Source organism: Caenorhabditis remanei, chromosome III, assembly GCF_010183535.1.
Source record: "Caenorhabditis remanei strain PX506 chromosome III, whole genome shotgun sequence".
In the NCBI taxonomy this organism is placed as follows: domain Eukaryota; kingdom Metazoa; phylum Nematoda; class Chromadorea; order Rhabditida; family Rhabditidae; genus Caenorhabditis; species Caenorhabditis remanei.
Genome location: NC_071330.1, coordinates 9891803 through 9914563, shown reverse-complemented (window position 1 = coordinate 9914563; position 22761 = coordinate 9891803). Strand labels below are relative to the sequence as shown.

Here is a 22761-nt window from a genome sequence, read left to right as displayed (position 1 = left end):
ATTCATTCGGACACTGGTATATTGTTTCTTTGCAACAAATACAAAAATACTTTAATTTATAATAAAAATCTAAACTATTTCGAGTTATTTCTTCTTTTCTCCTTTTCTCTATTCAATAAATTCCATTTTTTCTACTCCACAGACAACAGTTTTGAAGTCGTCGATTCTGAAATAATTAATTCATAATTAATTTTCATTAATCTCACAACTCACAACTCAAGGATATCATCAATAACAGTCCAAGGCTTTCCAATTTCCTTTTTCACTTTCTCCTTCTTTAATTTCTTTCCATTGATTTCAGTCATTTGCCACGCATCTGCAGCAACAATCAGAGCAACATTGTATACTCCAAGAAGAGATCCTTGAGGTGCAGAAGTGACACAAATCAATGCTTTCACACACTCAGCAATGGTTTTCAATGAGTCCGAACGCTAAAAAGTTTGCTTTGAAGTCAATTACATTATAACTTACATCAAGTTTTCTGAGATTCTTGATAATTTCCGCGTTCCAACTCTCAAAGAATTTCAGAATGTCATCTTTGAACAGCAACGACAAGACTTTTCCAATTCGGCTGACCGCGTCAAATTCAGGAAGAACGAAACGACGATGATAGATATATGTGAGAATCTGAAGTTGACGATAGTGTTAAATTTTCAAGTTTACGTCGTACCACACGCATATCCTTTGATTTTAGACTAGTTACAACGAAACGGTTTTCATGAGAAATCATGGCAATTTCTTTGGAAATACACATGTGACTCGTGACAGCAGCCTGAATTGAACGAATAGACTTTCAAGAAATAGGGATTCTTACTCTCAATGCATAACTCGAATCTGCTAGAACAGGTCCATGAACGTGAAAATCTCGTGGAAATCCTTCACTCGCAGATATAACCCAATCACTTTTTGGAACTTGTTCTCCCATCAAAATCTTATCGAGAATCTTATATGAATTCGGAGCAACATATGCTTCTTTTCTGTGAATGGGAATTTGATTTAGAAAAATTCTTTATGAAGAAACTAACATATCCAAATCGATGTATTTCTGAATATCGAAATATTCTTTGTCAATAGTCATCTCAACTCTCAAAACAGCGCATCCGTTCTGAACAATAATTATGAGTAAGAACATATTTAAACACGACAAAATCATAATGTATACCTCGGTAAACTCATTCAATGATTTGAGAGGAATCATCGAAACACATGAATAATGTCCATTGTCTTCTTTGAAAAGATCGTCAGCAGTTCCATCTTCATGAACCCATTTGACATCTTTCAATTCAGGAACTTCTGGTTTGAAAGTGATTTGGACACCTCCTTTTGCCATTTCAGTTGGGTATTTATAAGTGTAACTGATAGGAGCAATACTCAATTTACAAAAGAGTCCTGAAAATTGAATGAACAATTTAACTTATCTTATTTTTTACCTTCGGTTTCATTCTCTCCAACAACTGAAAGTCCATAAACAAATGAATACATAACAAGATTATGTTGAAGAATGCAGGCATTTGAATGCACTTGCTGACCAATTGAATCCAATTTCTTGACTGCATCCGGGTGAAGTTTAAAATCAATTCCGAAGTGAATTCCTGGCTCTGTTCCAGTCTCAATCGATTTCTTCTCCAAATCATCAAAAGATTTTCCATTCGAATAGTGATTAGAAAAGGCATTTACTTCATGCTGAAGTAGTTCCACTCCATTTGGCAGCTTATTTTCCTCCACCTGAATTTAGTCAACTTCATCAGAATCTCGTTCAATTCTAAAAACTCACCGGCTTTTTCGGATCAATTATTTCAAAGGAGCTCATGATCGTTGAAGAAAACTCGAGAAATCTGTCTTCTGGTTTTCTCACTTTGAACTTATCTTCAGAATTTCTCTGATTCTTCTGGAGTGTTCTAACGACACGTGGATGTGTACGTGAAGGATGTCACGTTTAAAACCTTAAATTTCGAGTTTATTTTTGGCAAGCGAAGGAAAAATAATGAGTGAAAAAGACAAGAGAAAGCTAGTTAAAACATGGAATTTTGTACAATGAAAGCACTATTGATCTGATTTTTGAGATGGTTTTTCATCAATCATCGGTGTTCCTTCTTCTGAAGACGAATCGATGTGAACGTTGTCCAGATTGACATTCTTTGTTTCAACCTGAAAATAAAATATTCAAAATGAAAAGTTTGAAAAGAGACAGACCAAGAAGAAATATGAAATAATGAGATTTATAGTTCCGAGAAGTACAACGGTGAGATAGACAGATGGAGGCCACCACAGATTTGCGTAGTTCAGCTGAAAAAGAAGATTGAGCATATGAACCCTGATGTGACTCTACTGAAATTCTGATTTAATCTGATAACATTTGACCTACCATTGGTGCAAGAATAGCTCCAATTCTTGCAACAAGAGAACATGTTCCAGTTGCAGATGCACGACAAGCAGTCTCCATACTTTCAACGGCACAAAGATAACAGGCATCCCACGTATACTCAATGAATACAGTTCCAATCAGATTGACAATCAGGAATGCGAGACCCTGGATGAAAGAATGGGTTGATTCATGTGACAAATGAATAAACTCACAGTATATCCATAGAAAGTCATGAATGTCAAAAGAAGGAAGCACAAACAAACAACAAGTTGGGCTCCTTGATGAAGAGTTCGTCGACGGAATGATGGAACATGAGTGTCAAAAATAACAAGAACCATTTTGGAAACAGCAATGAGGATGGAGAAAAGAATTTGATTGACGAAGAGATCACCAGAGATTGTATTCGAATTGAGATCAGTTGCATATCCACAGATTGAAGCAACGAACCACATGGACCAGAGAACGAACAGACGACGCATTAATCCTTTCGTTTGGAGCATTTCTCGAATCGTCTTAAAGTATATTATACATGACTTGCAAACTCTAGAACACTTACTTTGGAATGTTCAATTTTCTGATGTTCCACTGGAATATATGGTACTCCAGCCATTTTTGCAATGTGTTTTTCACTTCTTTTCATTTGTTCCAATTTTCCCTTATTATGTAACCATGTTGGAGACTCTGGGAATACAAAAATAATAATCAAAAGAGCTGGAAGAGCAGCAATTGCGCAGGCAATCGAAGAAATTCTCCATTCTGGAAGAGCCATTGCAATCAGTGTCATCATGAGTCGAGCAACTCCCTGAAATTAACGGTTAATTGAATGTAATGAAATAGACGATATACCCAATTAAAGAACGCCCGAAGTGCCATTCTCTGTTTTGGAAGAAGCATTTCCATGACAAATGTGCAGACAACAACAAGAGTTCCACCGACGGAAAGACCCAAAAAGAAGCGAATTCCCAGAAGAAGTTGATAATTTGGAGCCAAACCTAAATGCAACTCTACTATTTGAATTTCTCTTTTTCTTTTCTTTCACCAGTCACAAAATTCATCAAAATTCCAAGAGAAAGAGCAAAAACTGCGACAGGTTTTCTCCCAACAACATCAGAAACAGCTCCGAACGAGAACGTTCCACAAAGTACTCCGGCGAATTGAATTTGAGAAAAAAGAGATTTTAGATATGCTGACTTTCCACAAATCCAATCATATTCCATCGCAGCTGACTTGAATGCCACGTTTACGAATGTTAAGTTGGATTTACATGTTTCGTAAACTGCGCAATCTGATGACGGTTCTCCGTTTCCTGGAAAAATTCGAGATTAAAATTGTTCACGATATCTTGCAGGGGACTCTAAAATATCGGTTTCTCATTTCGATTAGCCAGCTACTGTAAAACTGTTTTCTGCTAGGAAGTTATATTCAGTTCAAGAAAAACCAACTTTCCTCAATTCGCAGATACTGCGAATTGAGGATAGATGCGCACCCGCTAGCAAGAGTTTGGAGCATCCTGCCGCGGCTGTCTTTAAAGATATAAAAACATTTCAACTGAAGAAATATTCTATGAATATTAGGCTACATTTTGTCAGTTAAAATCTTTTTGATATTTCCTTTGGGAACCGAGATATACCGCTGCGAACAGGCACCGCTAGGTTACTGGTTTTACGGTAACTGTTTAGGAAGAATCCGTGAATAAAAATGCTTCAGTACAAAGGTGAAAATAATGCGTTTGTTGTAATTGTCCTACTAAAAATTGAGAAAATCTGTAGATCCGTGGCAAGCCTATGTCTTTTGGGTTTGTGAGGTCAGCCGTATCAAAAAGAGAATTTCGAGAACCAAAACAAACCGCATTTCCATTGTGGAACATAGTTCGAGAAAATTGGGAAAATCTGTTGAGAAGCAAAGAATATGGAGAATTGCCAGGTGAGGAGAACGAGAAGGTGGAATCGATTTATATCGAACCACATCCTGAAATTAGAAAATTAAAATCTATCTGTTCATTTCTTTTTCAAAATGAAAACTGTGCTGATTTTTTGATGGATTGATAGGCGAATGGTGAGGAAAGATAGATGAGAAAAGAGTGAGAAAATTACACAAAAGAAGAGAAAAAAGAAAACGTCGTCACAAGAGAAATTCGTTTTTCTGATCTTTTTGAGGTTGGAAATTGGATTGAAAATGGGTAAAATGAGAGAAGAAGACAAAAGGTACTTTTATTTGAAGACTTTTAGAGAGATGTGAAGAAGAAGAGAAAAGGAGAGAAGATGATTAAATAATAATTGATAATGTCTGAAGAGTACTTGATGATACAACTATCTTATTGCAGATAGTCTGAACGATTTGACACTATGAAAGATGTTGGACGAGTCTAGATTTGAGAATTCTCTTACCAATGCCATGATGATCTGGTTCGCATGCAACATTTGAACACAACTATTCTATTTTGAGCATTTTTGAAAATTTTCGAAATGTGATGTGTACTATATTTCACTCATAGTAATCCGAGTATCTCAACCAAATAAATTTATCGAACTAGTCCGGTTCGCATAAGTTGTATAACTATATAAAGATCAACATAAGGGTGGTTACAACAATACATATAATCAACTCATTTTAAATGCTGTGTAATTTTTATATTTAAAAAAGCTCTGATTGTCAATAAAATTTTCTTAAAACCAGAGATCTAGATAGTACGTTTTATGAGTCTATTCAAAAGTTAGCAAAAAAGCAGAAACTATTTTTGCTAGTACTAAAAATAGTTGTATTTTTGCTTTTATATTATTCATTTCGTATTCTTGAGAAATGAAAATGAAATTTCAGAATAAACGACAAGTCATGAGAATGTCTCACACAAATCCATCAAAAAATCATTTGCCAATGGACCCGAAGATCTCCCGTCAGAGCTTATCAAAACAGCTGTCAATTGGAAGATAATGAATCACAATGAAGTGGATTTCACCTAACTTTTGACCGATAAATAAACACAAAAACTCTTATTTTCTTCTATTTTTCTCATCTTCTGAGCTAGTGAAGATATCGGAAAAAAGATAGAGAAATGAAGGCAACTGTGGCCAAAATTACAACTGAAGTGTACTCTTTCTGGGATATATGTTCAGAGATGGAATCAATTCATCATCTATTATCAATCAAAACGAAGAAAAATCAAAACGAAAAGTAGGAGAAAAAGAGAAATAAGTAGAGAAGGGGGACGGGAGAAGATAGCTGTTATCAATAATTGAATGATTGGGTTGCCCAAAAAATGTGTTCAAAACGAAGTTGAGCGGAGAAATGAGGAGAAAACAAGAGGAAAGAAAAAGAAGAAAAGAAAGTGATTGGTAGGAGCACAACAACGAAAAATTGACAAGAAAATACGAAGAAGAACAAGAAAACTGACAAATTGAAGCCAATTTTGTGATGTCTTTGTCTATTTCTAAATAAGGGATACTGTAGTTTCCTGTTTTCACATTGTGGAAAGATACGAATGATGGAAGTTCTCTGGAACTGTAATATTCAGTTGCCTGTAACACCAACACTACGAAAAATTATTATCTCTAATTTCAATTTATTTCAAAGTGCCAGATTTATTTTCAAAATTGCTTCAAGTTTATCCAAAATTTCACCTAGTTTCTGAATCTGAACTAATCTCGCCGGAGTCCATTTCAGAGAGTCGTTATCAAAAACGGTCAAAATTCTAAAATTTTAATGCTTGAAATTACGAGCCTAATGGAATATGGCATAATGTTCTCAGAATTGATTGGGTACTATGTCTGACTGATACCAAACTCTAGAAACGTGTTTAACTTTCTATGTACATCACTGTGCTCACTCATAAAAGATAATCTGTTTTAAAAACTTCACAAACAGCTGAAAATGACATAGAAGAATTTATCTGAAAACAGAAAAACAAGAGATTTTAATAATGTATACAAACAGAATATTTCAGTAAAAAACAAGTATTGTTTAACTTTCAAGACAAAAAGTTGTCGTTTTTCTCGATTTTTAAGGCATAAACACTGTCTTATTTCTTACATTTTGAGTATGCATAAAGGCCAAAAAAGAGGAAAAAGAATTGAAATGGGAGGAACAAAAAATAAAAATGGAAGCAATAAAAGAACGAGCCGACAGAAGGTGAAAAAAGAAGAAGAAGAAGAAGAAGAAGGTGATAAGAAAAAACAGGACAAAACTAAAAAACGAGGCGTGATTGTTTATTTATTGGCAGTAAAAATGCACTAAAAGAAGCAGTTTTTAGAGTGAAATAGATCGGATAATAACTACTCGAATAAAAAGAATCAATCGGATTAAAACGGTAAATGTTGGAAAGTATTAACTGGGAAAAGATAGAGAGAGAGAGAGAAATGGCTGAAAACAACAGCAATGGGAGTTCTGATTGAATATTAATAGCAAGTGAAACTTTGGTCTCAGTTTACGAATTGGTGATACGAAATGATAAGAATGAGTCTCGTCACTTTTTCTTTGAACGGGTGCCGCTTTTTCAGGTGGTCATTACTGTGTCAAATCGCTGGGGAAGAGACGATCAGTTGAAGAATATGATGGAGAAGGAGATGTTAGTTTGATGAAGGAATCTTGGTAGTGTGACATCACATCATTTACATGATTCGTGGCTTTTTCTTCTGATTTGAGGACCATAGTTTTTTTTAAGTCAAGAACGATACCATTCGTGCCTCCGAATCCCGCTTGAATCATATATTCACCGCCATCCCGGCGAAACTGCACTGTTCTTCTGGAACAATACATTGGGAAGAAGTTGGTATCGTGGAAAGTTGGTATCGTCCACATGCTTTCCTTCTTCCAAATCATAATCGAACCAACAATTATGTTCTTCATTCCACAGAACCTGACGAATTATTGATCTCAGCAGCCGATGATCATTGTAGAAGTATTGTGTCAGCCTCTTCACAAGTGACGTACATCTCACTCATCTTCATATTTTCAGAGATGAGTTCAATTTGTAATCAGTTTAGATGTTCTTGTACTTGCCAATAGTCCAGCATCTATCTGGCTGTCATATTTCTTAGAATCGAGATTAGAAGTCACCAGAGTCTAGCAGGAACTCCTTCTCTCCAGTTGCTTCCTAATAAGCTACTATAAAGCTGGAAAACTTCATCGAATTGTATCGGATACAACTGTTATCAAAATGTCGAAAAAACTAATTGTGATATTTTATTACCAAAGATGAATACAAAAGCACAAGGAGCGTCGGAAACTCATAATTTTCAGAATGGAGAAAATCAGAACTTCGTGAAATTTTCTACATCTTCCAGATGATTGGAGGGTTTCTTTATTCCAACGTGATCTTATAAAAACATTTCACCGTTCACGGTATCCCACTCAGCGAAAAAGAACTGCAAGAAACGTGAAGTCGAATTTTTCACGTTTTAATTCAATTCTTTTATTTTTTTCACTGAACATGCAGTATTTTCAGGTTTCCAGATGTCGAAATGGATGAGTAAAAAATCTCATCCATCAGAATTGTGTAAAATTAAATTCTCTATCGAATGACCCAAAAAACGTGAATTTTGGTAAGAAATTGACTTTTTTGATATAATACAGAAAAACCGCTTTTCAGAAAAATGAGATTTTCAGTAATTTCAGCCGATGTATATCTTTTCTGAAAATTTTAACAGTTTCAGAGCTTCCTCAAGTACATTATGTGCAATTTTTATTCGAAACAAAGTTACACACATTTTTCTGCAAATCGGGTTTTCTGTATCAAAAAAGTCAATTTCTTACCAAAATTCACGTTTTTTGGGTCATTCGATAGAGAATTTAATTTTACACAATTCTGATGGATGGGACTTACTACTCATCCATTTCGACATCTGGAAACCTGAAAATACTGCATGTTCAGTGCAAAAAATAAAATAATTGAATTAAAACGTTAAAAATTCACGTTTCTTGCAGTTCTTTTTGGCAGTGTGGGAGGCCGTGCCGTTTCCAACTTTCCAACTTCTTCAATTCATTTTGATACCACGTAAATAATCTGATGAGTCACTGTCGACGGAAACTGATCGGCTGTATGTCATGTCGAGTAAAGCAAGAATCTGGGTCATATAGACGTGAAAAACCGTGGATAATTTCGAGAAAAACGAAACAGAAAACAACTTCAGTCGTTGCTATTCCAACCTCTTCTAAAATAAGGAGCAGTTCTTCCGAAATCGAAATTGAACTTTCTTGTAGTGAGTCTTTCAAACCGTTGTTCATCGATTACTAGATAATTTTATTTCATATATTGATTCCATTAGAAGCGGGTTCCTTCTTCTTGTTCACAATTCCGTCATTTGCCCCACCCGTCTCCCTATCATAATCCTTTCCTTTCACTTCCTGTCCACCAACATACGAAAAAAAAGCTCATAACCAAGAATGTATGTGGTCCCGTCTCTTTCTGTCTTTTTGTGGACTTGTGTCCTATTCAGAAAACTGCATTTTTCTTCTCGTTTCCGACGTCTTCCGGCTCTCTTTTTGGTCCTGCAGGCTATTCTTGATTGCGAAACACGAGCTCTATTGGAACCGCGCCTTTCCCGTCCTCTCGGACATCCTTCTTTTTCATTTATGTTCAAGCATGTTCCTTCATTTTCTGTTCAAGCATGTTCCTTCATTTATGTTCAAGCATGTTCCTTCATTTTCTCAAGTTACGTAGAATATTTATCATTCGAAACAATTCTTGCTCTGAATCATTAGGTTTTTCTTTAAAAAATGATGTGTAGAATGGTTATGTTCGTTGAATATTCAAAAAATTTAGATCAAAATCTATTTTATTAACTCAGGTTCTGAAAAAAAACTGACAGAAAAGTCGATTTGATAATTGATATTGAACCAATCATAAATCTACCGTACTCCATTCAAAGGACTTTGTCTATCGAAAAATAACAGGTCTCAACGCGAGGAACAAAATTGAGCGCGTACATTTGAATTTAGAAATTATTTTTTGGAAAAAATAAAGGAACGTGACCCGTTCGGATCTGTTGTCCCTCTTACCCCCTGATATGCTATTATTCAAGAATCACTAATAAACGAGTGATTATATAAGAGTGTTCCTATTAGCACCAGAACATAATGGGCCTATTCTTGGCGCTTGCCAAAAAACGTTTTTCGCTGGTGTTTCTACCGTTCGCTTCGAGACCTGCGATGCCGAAAAAGGCATGTGCCAGCGAAAAATAGTTTTTCGCTGATTTCCTTTTCTCGTAAATTGGAAATTTTTCTGGTTCCGTGAATCGAAAAAAAAACAGCGAAAAACGTTTTTGCTTGCGAAGAATAGGCCCATAACCTTTAAAATATTTTTCTTAAAACAATTCCTGTCTCTAGTTATAATCCGTAGGCAGAAGCACTCCTTTGTGTGTCCAGACCCGCGTACATTCTCTGCCCAACGAGCGACCGCTTGCCTGCGTTTCCTCGCTCCCTGCTTTCCCTTCCATCCCTTTTCCTCTCTTCTTCTTTCGAACGCAATTTTCGCGCCAATTTCCCTAGCAGTCCTCGCAGTGTCACCATTTCATAACATCTCAACTGACTAATACTTTCCAATTGTTTCTCATCAATTATGTTATACAATTTTCCACTCAAATTATTTCATCCATCTTGATAATTTCCAGGTAATATGATTGCGGTTGGAATGCATGTCGAGATCAAAAGGAGTGACGGCCGCATTCACGGGGCAGTAATCGCAGAAGTGAAGTCAAACGGGCGGTTTATGGTCGAATGGTACGAGAAGGTGAGCTAGAATGGTCTAATTTGTCAACACGCATCCGCTTCCTTCTGCTATCTTCATCACAAAACCATGCATTTTTTATGTCCCCAACCAAAAATCATGCATTTTATTTTTACGTTTGGAAGACTATTGTTTTGTACTTTTCTTTTTCAGGGTGAGACGAAAGGAAAAGAGTCTTCACTAGATGAACTTCTGAAATTGAATCCAACTCTGCAAACTCCTAAGCCAACACCTGTTCAGCCACCACCACCTCAGAAAACACTTCAGACGTCAACGGCAGTCAACAGAATGAATACGAATATGCAAAACATGCTATTGGATGAAGACGACACTTTTTTGTTAGATCATATTAAAAGTAACAGTTAGTAATACAGTATTAATTCGGTAGTAATTTAAAAGTTTCAGATACTGCTACTAACAAACGTCAGTCTGGGCTTTTCAATGTCCCTCTTCGATCATCATCTCCTACTGAAAAACCAGCAGCTCCTGTTCGTCGTGCTCCATCGCCAACGGAGAAGATGGCTTCTACACGTCGCGCGACATCTCCGACTGAAAGAGCAGTTCGACGGGCGCCATCTCCAAAAACGGAAAAATTCGCGGTTCCTGCAGCTCCTAAAGCTCCTTCCGCTCGCTCGGTTCTCGCACCAAATGTGAATTCTTCATCTAAACTCGAATCTCACCCTACAGTTACACCCGCACCAGCTGAAGTTCCGAAACAAACAAGTAGACGTTCTGTTATGCCACAACCAGCTGCTCCTCCATCGGCTCCGGTAAACATGAACACTCAAAGAGCTCCGTCACCCGTCGCTCGGGCACCGTCTCCCAAAAATGGTCCGCGATCTTATCCGCAGCAAGAAGTTTCTCCTTCAAACGGAAATTTTGCGTTTGCCGAAATGATTCGTAATTATAGGGCTCAGGTTTGGTGAATTTCTAAAATTAAACGTTATTAAAATTGTTCAGATTGACTACCGCCCACTTGGAATGTTTGACAGTGTGAATGAGAATCGCATTTCGGTTTGTGTGAGAAAACGTCCTTTGAATAAAAAAGAGCTGACGAAAAATGAAGTAGATGTTATCACTATTCCTTCTCGTGATATCACCATTCTCCATCAACCACAGACACGTGTCGATTTGACAAAGTACCTTGACAATCAGAAGTTTAGATTCGACTACTCTTTTGATGAGTACGCAAACAACGAACTTGTCTACCGGTATAGTTTCAATAATTTGTTTGTACTGTAAATTCATGAATTTTAGATTCACTGCTGCTCCACTTGTGAAAACTATTTTTGACAACGGTAATGCCACTTGTTTCGCCTACGGTCAGACTGGTTCTGGAAAAACTCACACAATGGGCGGAGACTTCTCTGGAAAAAAGCAAAACGCTTCAATGGGAATTTATGCTTTGACAGCAAGGGATGTTTTCCGTATGATCGAGCAACCACAGTACCGTCGAAAGGATCTCTCCGTTCATTGCGCGTTTTTCGAAATTTACGGAACAAAGGTAAGAAATGGACACTTTGAGAAATTAGCTCCTACCATGAATAATTTTTTAAAGTATAGATGTACACGATTTTTTAGACATTCGACTTGCTCAATGAAAAAGCAGAGCTTCGTGTTCTTGAGGATAAAATGCAAAAAGTTCAAGTTGTTGGATTGAAAGAAGAGCAAGCAATGAATGAAGGGGACGTTCTAGAATTGATCAACAAAGGAACACTAGTCCGAACAGCTGGAACAACGTCAGCCAACGCTAATTCTTCACGTTCTCATGCAATCTTTCAGATAATTCTGAGGCAGTATGTTTATATATTTTATTCGAATATTTAATTCCGAATTTACAGGGGAAAGAAAATTTGGGGTAAGTTCTCGCTGATCGATTTGGCAGGAAATGAACGAGGACAAGACACCAGAGAATGTGATCGTGATACTCGTAAAGAAGGAGCGAACATCAATCAGTCGTTACTTGCATTAAAGGAGTGCATTCGAGGAATGGCTCGCAACAGTTCACACGTCCCATTCCGTCAGTCGAAGCTAACAATGGTTCTTCGAGACAGTTTCATTGGTGATAAGTCACGCACAGTGATGATTTCTATGATATCGCCTGGAATTTCGTCCAGTGATCACACTCTGAATACACTTCGCTACGCAGATCGGTCAGTTAATTGTCATCAATTTCATTTAAATACATTCTGATTTTTAGGGTAAAAGAAATGGGCGCTGACGGAAGCGGCGAGGCTACTCCAATCCGCGACGAAGAACTGTTCATTCCGCCATCTCTCGATAAATCCGATGATGATTATGACGAGGAAACGGAAAAACAGGAGCACCGTCGTTTGGCAGCTGATCATTTCCGAAATCTTAAAGACATGACAGAAAAAGTGAGTATTCGTTGAAGAAACTACATGTGTGAATTATTTTAATTCAGCTATCACGTGAATCGATCACCGTTCTATCAACCGACGCAAGTGCAGCTCAAAAAGCGGAATGTCTCGCCAAACTCGATCAACTTGCTCAAATAATCTCGAATACTCGTGCCGCTGTTGAGAATGTTTGAACGTCAACACACGCTAATTTTGTCTACCCACTTCATGTAACATTATTTTTCCTATTTGCAGCATCCCTTTTCGGTTTTAATATCCATCCGCCGTTTTTGCAATCATTGTATTTTATCTCATGAATAGCTTGTTTGTTCTAATTTATCCTATGTGAGCCCTTGTGAATAGTTTACGGGTCTTTTTATGTATGGTTTACTCGGCGAAAAAAATGAATCATTTTATCGTATCATAATTGTTACAGATAGATGGTCAGCTCGGAAGAGAATTGGACGCTTGTCCAGAAGTCGATTCTTTCTTTTTCTTTTTGACAACAGGAGGCATTTGCCCGGAAGAAGGTTTTTCTGGTGTAGCTGGAATCGGGGATTCCTTCTGAAATCAGATAGTAATAAATATTTATTTTCTTGAGTGTCAGCTTACTGGTGTTCTCTGCCTTTCTTTGGGCGCTTTTTCAACTCCTTGTATGGATTGAACCTGTTGTAGAAGTGGAACCAACTGTGATAAATCACTTGATTTCTTTGAACCCCTCCGTTTCGATGAATCTCTTCTTTCTCTTTTATCCGCACTTGCAATTGTTATTTTACTTGGACGAGAACTTGATCCTTGTTGCTTTTCTTCTAAACTGTTAGTTGCCGCAGATTTCCCTTTTTTCTAAATAAAGTAATTTCATTAGATAAAACGATTTCTAAATACTCACAAATGATCTTGGAGTTGGTGGAACTTCAGCTTTCGGAGTTTCTTTATTTGGAATCGATGTGAGTCTGAAATAAAGATGATTTTGCAAATTAGGAACTCGTAAACTAACTCTGAAACCCTAGCAGGTAGTCCTGTCTTTGATTGTTCCACTATTTGTGGTTCTACTTTTACAGAGAAAACGCTCATTAGCAGATGAACTGGTTCAGTCATCTCAAGTTTCAATTCCAATCGAACTTCACTGAAAACTTCTGATTCGAGACTCTCTGATCCACATAAAATTCGTGTTCTTTCTTCCAGAAATCCATGTAAAAACACTTTCTGTTCAGTCATTTTCTCGACATGTTGCTGCACTAATTCCATTGCATATTTCGCTTTTTCTTCTGAACTTCCCAACGTCGGAGGTACATCTGTATCATTTATGAGTGATATTAACTCTTTTCCTCTTCCCCATTTATCAGCTGTTATATGTATTTGACATATCATTGCTTCTTCTTTTTTCACTGTTTTCGTTCGACTTTCATATAAACCATTTATAGATGTTGCTCCCGGAGCAGGAGTTATTATATGGGGAATCGGTTTATGCCGTTTTTCGAAAACTGTTGTCACTTTTCCAGCTGGGGTTTTGCTCTCTTCAACTAGATACTAAAAATATAATTTTAAAACGAAATTTGCTTATATTCAACTTCAAAAATGTACCGTATTCGTTGGCATTCCATAAGCAAGTCGAACTCTTCGATCTTCTTCTTGTTCTGCATTGTGTTCATCGATTGGTTCTTGATTTGGATTCATCTCAACTTCTGCACTTTCTTTCAACTCCTAAATTCGTTTCATTTAAATTTTTAGTTGAAAATAATTCAAACTAACTCTTGCTTTCTTCTCTTCCAGGTAAAAATAATGAATTGTTTGTCCAAAAATAAAACAAAATATGATAAACACTCCAATATATTTATGAGTTGCGGGAGGAATTTTCAATGAAAATGCACATTTTGAAACTGTTGTCCCATTTCTGAGCAAATATTGAGAACAGATAGGCAATTCATCTGTTGAATTAATAGAAGATGAAGTTGAACTGATAGAAACTGTTGAATTGGAAGTCGGAAGTGCTGTAGATGGTGTCACCAAAACTGTGGTTGGTATTGAAGTAGTCGATCCATTTTTTAACTGTAACAAACCGACTTTCTACAAAAGATGCTCAATCGAACTGACATTTTGAGTTTGAGCAAACACGACAGCTAACGCAGAAGTTGATATAAAGATAATTGAATTCAGTTTCATTTGTTTTTCAATTCCACATGGATATAAAATAGAAATAATACAATTTTCGCATCTATTCGATCCACAAGATTTCCACGTTTTCTCCATATGTTATCAAGTAATTTTTATAATTTTCTCTTGTTTCTATCATTCACTGTGTGATTACTGTAGGAAAAGTGCTCGAATTAGATGAACAAGTGTTCTCGCATATTTATATTCAAAAAAACATCTGAAACAACCTGAATGTTGAAATTTGAGCTCTGTTTGACATATTAAAATTTTAAAACTTTTTTATTCCATCGACACACTGAGAAGAACACAAATTATAATCGAATTTGAGAAAGGAAAGTACACGAATTTAGAAGTTTAGTATCCTAAAGGAAATGTATGTAATTCTAACAAAAAATTTCAAAAGTGTTTGATCACCGTCAACAAGATGAAGAAGAGTAAAAACAGCAAAAAAGAATGATAGAGAAAACGAGAAATTGAGCAAGAGGAGAAGAATCGGGTGCTCTCTAGAAGAGACCTTTCCGATTTCGAAGTTTCGAAACGAAACGATCGTACTAAAATGAGGGAGAAAAGGAAAAATGAGACATGAAGAAAAATGATGAAAGAGTTGAAAGAAAAAGATTGAGATGATGACGAACAGGCGGGAGAACTCAGAAAACTGAACTCTCTTTTGGTATTTAATCGCGCTTGTCCTTGGCTGGAGCTTCAACTGAAATAAACATTCATTTTTACTTTTCATGAAAACGGTCCCAAAGTTTCCTGTTCCACTTGGTTTGACAGATGGACGCAGGTTATATGTCGCAAGACGAGTGCACACCATTCGGTAAAAGAAGAAAGATCAGAACCATCCCTGAACAACAATCGGATGAAAAAGGGTTAGCAATAGACACTCGGAAAGGATAGCAATATTAGGATCTCTTTATTTGTGAAATCCCTTTCACACGCAACAAATGTAGATAATAATAAATTATTATGGGAAGACATATAATTTCAGAGGACAAGAAGGGTAGACATTGAAATGAAAACAAAACAATTATTAAGAGAAAAAACATGAGAAAAAAGGTTACATTGACGACGGGAGAGATGTTCTGAATTGGCTAGACTCATGAAAAGTTTGGTGACCGTAATCCGTTTGAAGGGGGTTTAAAGGGTACTCTGACATACAATAGGTAAATCTTTTTGGACTGAATACAATGAGCAATGGGAAAAATCCTATAAAGTATGTATTACACGGAGGATTATGGTTGAGTTCACACACTGCAAAGGAGTAGGCCCATTGGAAAATGATTAGAGGAAAAGAGAAAATCATCACAAGTTGATTGAGGAGAAGTTAGCATGAAACAATCACAATTCGTTATGTTTCTCTGCGGCGATCGTGTCGAATTTCGACGGATCAACAGATGGACCGACAAGAGCATGGTTGATGAGCTCGGCGTACGGGCCCAACATCCATGCGAAGTAGGCGAGAGTAACGGAAACCCAGGCGATTAACGAAATAGCGCTTCGCGCTTTCGCTCCTGTCGTTTCCGGCTTACCATCGATATAGTTTCTAGCGATGAACTTGAGAATTTCATCAAGAAGAAGCACTGGCAATGAGATCTTCAACACAGCGACCCATTCGACCACGTTGAGTGGGGTGATCTGAAAAATGAGTTTTAAATATTGAAACAATTAATATATTCTCACCTGGAAAATGGTGGCCATGATGTCAACGTAGAGAATAACGAAGTGAAGAGACATCGAAAGAGTAATGGCAGCCATGAGCCAGATATTCTTCCATGGTGGCATCACGAAGAGAGATTGGTTCTCAGAAAGTGAGTTGATGGCGTTGAGCATTTCGATGGTTACAAGAACTGAGAGAGCCATGGCGTTTGGATGATTATCTTCAAACACGGCACAATCAAGGTCGGCGAAGTTATCAGGCTCGATCTCGCATCTCATCCAGTGAGTGAGTTGGTAGTAAGTGATTTGTGGTCCTTCCTCATACAGGAGGAACCACCACATAGAAGCTCCAACAGTAGCAACACCGACGTATGCTGCAATGGAAATTATAAATCATGATTTTTAACAAAATTTAAGCTTACTTCCAACAGCGAGGTATCTGAAGAAGAGCCATCCAGAAATAAGTCCGTCGTTGGCTGAGCGTGGGTGTCTGTCCATGATGTCGAGATCTGGTGGGTTGAATCCAAGAGCGGTAGCTGGAAGTCCGTCAGTGACCAAGTTGACCCAAAGAAGTTGGACTGGAATAAGAGCCTCTGGAATTCCAAGTGCAGCAACCATGAAAATGGACACGACTTCTCCGACGTTGGAAGAAATCAAATATCTGATGAATTGTTTCATGTTGTTGTAGATGGCACGTCCTTCTTCGACAGCAGATACGATGGAGGCGAAGTTGTCATCAGCAAGAACCATTTCAGAGGCAGACTTAGCGACAGCGGTTCCAGATCCCATAGCAATTCCGATTTCGGCCTTTTTCAAAGCAGGGGCATCATTGACTCCGTCTCCGGTCATAGCGGTGATCTCTCCGTGGGATTGCAAAATATCAACAATCTTGGACTTGTGGGATGGCTCGACACGGGCGAAAAGTTTGGCTCTACGGCAAGCTTCGGATTGTTGCTCTGGTGGAAGGTCATCGAATTCACGTCCAGTGTAAGATTTTCCGGTGGTATCTTCGTTCTCTCCGAAAAGTCCAATTCTTCTTCCAATAGCTTCTGCGGTGTTCTTGTTGTCTCCAGTAATCATGATAACGCGAATTCCGGCGTGGTTGCAAGCCTTGATTGAATCCATCACCTCTGTTCTTGGGGGATCAAGCATTCCAACGACTCCGACGAAAGTGATATCTTGTTCGTACTTGACGAATTGAGTCGAGTCTTCAAGGTTCATGCTGCTGACGCTGACTGGAGTGTCAACGGTTCCAAGAGCAAGGCAACGAAGAGTATCTCTTCCAGTTCCGTATTGTACACATTGATCAACGATTTTCTGAGTCATGGCAGATGTAAGTGGAACCTTCTGTCCGTTGACTCTGACGTGGGTACATCTTCCAAGAACTCCTTCTGGGGCTCCCTTCACGAACATCTTAGCTCCAGATCCCCCGGTGGCTGGGAGGCAATAGGCCGACATGGATTTACGATCACGGGAGAATTCAAGAGTGAATTCTTTCTTCCATTTTTGCTGAATGACACGATTGCAAACTCCTCCAAGCTCCTTTGGTGAGAGTCCAGCTTTTGAGGTACCGAACACGTTCAATTTCTCGGCAAGAACAATGAGAGCAGTCTCTGTAGCTTCTCCGACCTTCTCGTATTGTTTCTTTGATTCATTGTAGTCAACAGAAGAATCGTTGCACATAGCACAGATCATTGCCAATTCAGTCAAAGATTCGAACTCTCCAGCAGCCGGATTGATTTCACGTCCGTTGTTTGTAATTTTTCCGATTGGTTCATAAGTAGATCCAGAGATGGCAAACTCAGTGAAGTTGATGTTATCTCCCGAAGCGTTTCCAGCGATGAACATTTTGGAAACTGACATTTGGTTGGTGGTGAGAGTTCCGGTCTTATCAGAGCAGATAACAGATGTGCATCCGAGAGTTTCAACAGATGGAAGAGATCTGACAATAGCATTCTTCTTAGCCATACGACGGGTTCCCAAAGCGAGGCAAGTGGTGATAACGGCTGGAAGTCCCTCTGGAATAGCGGCGACAGCAAGAGCAACGGCAATTTTGAAGTAATAAATGGCTCCTTTAACCCAGGATCCTCCGTGAGCTGGATCGTTGAAATGTCCGATGTTAATTGCCCAGACAGCAACGCAAATAACAGAGATGACTTTGGAGAGCTGCTCTCCGAATTCATCCAACTTTTGTTGAAGTGGAGTTTTCTCATTTTCAGTCTCGGCCATTTCAGTACGAATTTTTCCGATTTCTGTGTTCAGTCCGGTCCCGAAAACAATTCCGCGGGCCTTTCCGGAGGCAACATTGGTACCGGAGAAGAGACAGTTCTTCTTGTCCTGGTTGACAGCGCGTGGATCTGGAACGGAGTCAGTATGCTTGATGACAGAAACTGATTCTCCGGTGAGAATAGACTGATCGATACGAATGGTAGTGGAGTAGATCTTCACGAGACGGAGATCGGCTGGGATCTTGTCTCCGACTGAAAAAGAAAAATGAATCTTCGAAAATCGAAGTTATATATTACCAGAAACTTCGACTAGATCTCCTGGCACAAGTTCTCTGGCGCGGATCATTTGGATTCCATGGTGTCCGGAACGAATGACCTTGGCCATCTCTGGTTCGTATTCCTTGAGGGCTTCGATGGCAGATTCGGCATTTCGCTCCTAGAAGGAAAAACTTATTAGATATCTTGTGGTGGCTAATTGGCGGCTAATTCAGATCAGAAAAGTACATTCGGGAGACCTCATCCATCACTTTTCTCGCGCCATTTGCCACTCGCTCACGGATCCCTTCTCTTCTTTTTTTTTTCAAAATCAGCTCTCGCGTACGTAAATGCACTGCTCATGACGCACACTTCTCTTTTTTCTTCATCATTTTCTTCTTTTTTTTCGAAACCCAGGCACAAAGAGCAGTCTTCCCTTTTCACTTTGGACCGCCCGTTACACTCTTCCCTGTCGTCGTTGGGTTTTACCTATCTCTCACCATCAACCCCAACAACAAGTCAAAAAGACATTATTCCTCAGTTCTTTTCTTCGATCTATAACACAGAAAACAACTGTGCTTTCTCGCGTCTCGTGATGTGTTTTTGTCTCACCTGCCACACTCCGACGGTAGCGTTGGCAATAAGAATAAGAAGAATGACGAACGGTTCCACGAATGCTGTTACTGCTTCTGTTTGATCTTCGTGTTCTTCAAAAAGGGCGAGGACAAAGGAGATAATGGCAGCAAGGAGGAGAATCTTTACTAAGAGATCGTCGAATTGTTCAAGGATGAGCTCCCATAGGGACTTTCCTTCTTCGGCAGGCAGTTCTGAAACAAGAGAAGATGTTTTTCAACTATCAAAAACTGGAAGTCCAAAAGCAAACATATTTCTAAAACTTGAAAAAGTAACAATAGAACTGAAATTTTGTTGATGATGAAACAAAAACTGCAAGTAAAAGCCAACTGTAAGAGTTAGAACAAAGCTTAGGCAAAAACCTGAGACTGCAAACCTCTGAGTTAGTAGTGGGTTAAAATCTTACCATTCTCTCCATATTTCTTCCTCAGTGTTTCAACTTGCTGCTCAGATAATCCTTCTGGACCCGTGCCGAAGAATTTACACACCTGTAAACCAGTAGATTAAGTTGTTCTTATAAGTAAAATTGGTTTACCTCCTCGGCGTCTTTGGAATGCGCGTCCTCCATGTTGACGGCAGTAACCCAAGTAGTTGTTTCTTCTGAAATTAAACAGAATTATATAAGGCTATGTTTCATGTTAGAAAGTAACGAATAATATGTGAATGATAAGGAAAAGATGAAGCGAAGAAGAAGGGTCGCCGGTGGCAGGAGCCCGAGCACACAGCCCGTGCCTACTGATGTGCTGCCAGCGGCAGGACCTGGGTGTGTAAAGTAGAATGAAAATAAAAACATCTCTTTACATCGAGAAATAACGGGTTGGAGAGGAGATTCAGATGGAGAAGTTAGAGAGATTAGGTAGCATTCGCAGAGAGATCAGACAGACCAGCGGGAAGAAGCGCCTCCCGTTTCTCCTCTCGCGCCATCTCTCGACGACATCGAAGGGAGCCGGGAACCTGACGAGGCAGTGCTCCATTCTCCGGAGTGAGCTCAAGCACAGCTCAAAAGATGAAGGCACGGGGACGTCGCTTGGAACAAAATCAAGCGGATAACACATAAAATCGACTTTGTGTTACGACAGCGGTGGTGACCTTTAGTCCTATGTGTAATAAAGCAGACAGTGGTCCTACGAGAATAAAATTTCAGCGATATAAAGACTGACACCAGAAGATACGAAAAAAATCTTGAAAAATTTTTCTCCCTGAACAAAACGAGGAAAATTGGATAGATGCAGACACTAAAAACTAGGAACCTTAAAAACTTTTTAAAAAAATCATCAATGTTTCATAAGTGAGGTTTCTGTGGAGTCAACTGAATTAAGCCTTCAGATGAAAACTAGATTTACAGATAACTTCGTCGGTAAACCGAGAAACTGAACAATGATGTTTCTATCTTGTTAGTGGATAAATTTCATTATTTGGTGACTCGACTTTTTTCCGATTTTGTTTGTAAACTCTCTCATCTTTTGCTCGGACATTCGCGGAGTCTCAATATTAGATGCCAGCATATACAAAAAGTTGATCGTATTTTGAGAAACAGAAAAGGGAAAAGTGAGAGAGAGAAAAAGAGAGAATGGATAGGGTGGTGGTAGATAGACAGAATGGAACAGAAAGTGCGAATCGAAAAGAATGGCATGATCGGAATCAATTTCGATCATTTCTTGACACAGTACAACGTCACTTAAAGGCAACCAGTTCTTTTATCAAGTTGACGAGAAATAGATAATGGCAGTCGGTCATCAAGAACCTTTCTTGATTTTTATTTTTGGGCCTAAATAGTAAAAGACAACTATGAGAGATGAGATATACAATACCATGAACATGAAATCGGAATACATTTCAATAATCAATAGACGCGAAATAATGTGGGCTAGTGGTGAAATAGTAGGTAGACTACGAACGATGACGTGTAGTAATACCGAAAGAGAGTGTGTAGTTGCGCGTAGAATCTGGTGTATGCACAGACAAAAAAGGGAAGAATTGATGGAAACGTCGAGAACATACGAAGATTGTGAGGTGCGACGAAAGAAAGACGACCCACAAACTGCATCATCATTTTTGTGACCTACATAGAAAGTAAAGAAACCCAGAATGTGTGACGAAGAGTCGCGAGTTGAAAAGTTTTGATAAGACTTCCTCCATATAGGTTGTGCACCCACCCAGACTTGATCTGTTTTTCTAGAGAGGGTCATCACGGTGTGAAGAGTGAAGGTAAACACGGAGTGATAACAACAATTTTGTTCAGTTTGAGAGTAAAATACATCATCTGCTTGTTTCGGAAAAAAAAACTCCATCCAAAGGGAATCGGCTTAAAATGAGATTTTAAAACTGAGAAAGAGCTGAAGACTTACGACTTCAACGGATGTTATTTTTCGGTTTAAACGTCATCATCACTTTCCTCTATCTCAAGACGCGCGAGAAATTATAGGGTTGATAGAAGGCTGGAAATTGAGCAGAAGCGGAGTCTATGAATTTATTAGTTTGTGAGAGCAGTGTAGAGTGCATTGAGGAGGAAGAAACAAAGAACGACCCATTGGAGAAGCGTGTTCGATAAGGTCCCTCACTCCTTCCTTCCTCCTCCGTTTCCCTAGTAATAGATTGACAGCTGCTGGCTGGACTCCAAATGTGCATAAATACACACACAATTGAGTCTCTTGTTTCTTGCATTCAATCGATCAATAATAATCCGTCCTTGTCATGTACTGTTAGGCGCGTGCCATCGAAACATTATCATCTAACGGCGCGTTGGAAAGAATACCGAAGAACTCTGTGCGTAATCAAATTATCAATAAAAGTGTTTGGCGGGAAGAAACATAGAAATGCAAAGAATAGTAGAAGGAGGAAAAGATCTGCTCGAGAAAAGAAATATCGCATGGAAGTGAACTGCAAAAGAAGCAACCCTGTTTTTGTTTGGACCAAAAACAAGTTCGATCCGTCTTCAGTCTAAACTCCCCTTTTTGCTTGCTTTTTGAATGGAGTGAATGCGGAAGACGAAATAGTGTTAGAGTTGAAGATGCGTAGAGACAATGAGCATCTGTCGGGGGTAGAAGGGGTCGTGGCGTGATTGAATGAGCTCAAGACGAGAGAAGACAAGTTGGCAGAAGGCGGGACTTACCGGCAAAACAAAAAAGAAAGATCTGAGAGGTTCACGTGAAATGAGAATGGATCAGAGTAACGAATGAGAGTGAGAAAAAGAAACAGATTACGGTAGCTGAAGGGATATCCTAGTGATACTAGTGAGAAATGATTCAAAGAAAAAAAAACAAACTGAAGACGACCGAATTCGAAACCAACCACTTAGATTACGGTATCTATATAATTTTCAACACAAATGGAATTCCACTGAAGAAGAGAAATTAAGAAACACTGTCGACTTTGGAGAAAAAAAGA

The 22761-nt window shown here is 38.6% G+C and overlaps 5 protein-coding genes across 5 annotated transcripts; 1 reads left to right on the top strand and 4 right to left on the bottom strand.

The window, feature by feature from the left end:
- Positions 1-108: 108 nt before the first annotated feature.
- GCK72_010397 (uncharacterized protein) lies at positions 109-1810 on the bottom strand (the record flags this gene model as incomplete). The annotated part of the gene is made up of 9 exons (XM_053727838.1): positions 109-166; positions 214-401; positions 472-627; positions 671-772; positions 815-977; positions 1026-1105; positions 1163-1389; positions 1530-1725; positions 1775-1810. The coding sequence occupies 9 exons, from the start codon at positions 1808-1810 to the stop codon at positions 109-111; spliced, it is 1206 nt and encodes a 401-aa protein (XP_053587415.1).
- Positions 1811-2043: 233 nt separating this feature from the next.
- Positions 2044-4332, bottom strand: GCK72_010396 (uncharacterized protein; the record flags this gene model as incomplete). Its single annotated transcript, XM_003110878.2, has 8 exons — positions 2044-2148; positions 2194-2286; positions 2366-2530; positions 2578-2877; positions 2922-3167; positions 3212-3357; positions 3405-3671; positions 4212-4332. 8 exons carry the CDS (start codon positions 4330-4332, stop codon positions 2044-2046), a joined length of 1443 nt encoding a protein of 480 aa, XP_003110926.2.
- A 5642-nt stretch (positions 4333-9974) lies between these two features.
- GCK72_010395 (uncharacterized protein) lies at positions 9975-12639 on the top strand (the record flags this gene model as incomplete). The annotated part of the gene is made up of 9 exons (XM_053727837.1): positions 9975-10088; positions 10239-10446; positions 10491-11002; positions 11046-11296; positions 11343-11589; positions 11667-11881; positions 11927-12238; positions 12286-12463; positions 12511-12639. 9 exons carry the CDS (start codon positions 9975-9977, stop codon positions 12637-12639), a joined length of 2166 nt encoding a protein of 721 aa, XP_053587414.1.
- A 250-nt stretch (positions 12640-12889) lies between these two features.
- On the bottom strand, positions 12890-14122 carry GCK72_010394 (uncharacterized protein; the record flags this gene model as incomplete). The annotated part of the gene is made up of 5 exons (XM_003110661.2): positions 12890-13009; positions 13058-13288; positions 13335-13398; positions 13443-13975; positions 14030-14122. 5 exons carry the CDS (start codon positions 14120-14122, stop codon positions 12890-12892), a joined length of 1041 nt encoding a protein of 346 aa, XP_003110709.2.
- Positions 14123-15940: 1818 nt separating this feature from the next.
- On the bottom strand, positions 15941-19942 carry GCK72_010393 (uncharacterized protein; the record flags this gene model as incomplete). Its single annotated transcript, XM_053727836.1, has 7 exons — positions 15941-16237; positions 16283-16632; positions 16681-18738; positions 18784-18922; positions 19354-19568; positions 19781-19862; positions 19910-19942. 7 exons carry the CDS (start codon positions 19940-19942, stop codon positions 15941-15943), a joined length of 3174 nt encoding a protein of 1057 aa, XP_053587413.1.
- Between the last annotated feature and the right edge of the window lie 2819 nt (positions 19943-22761).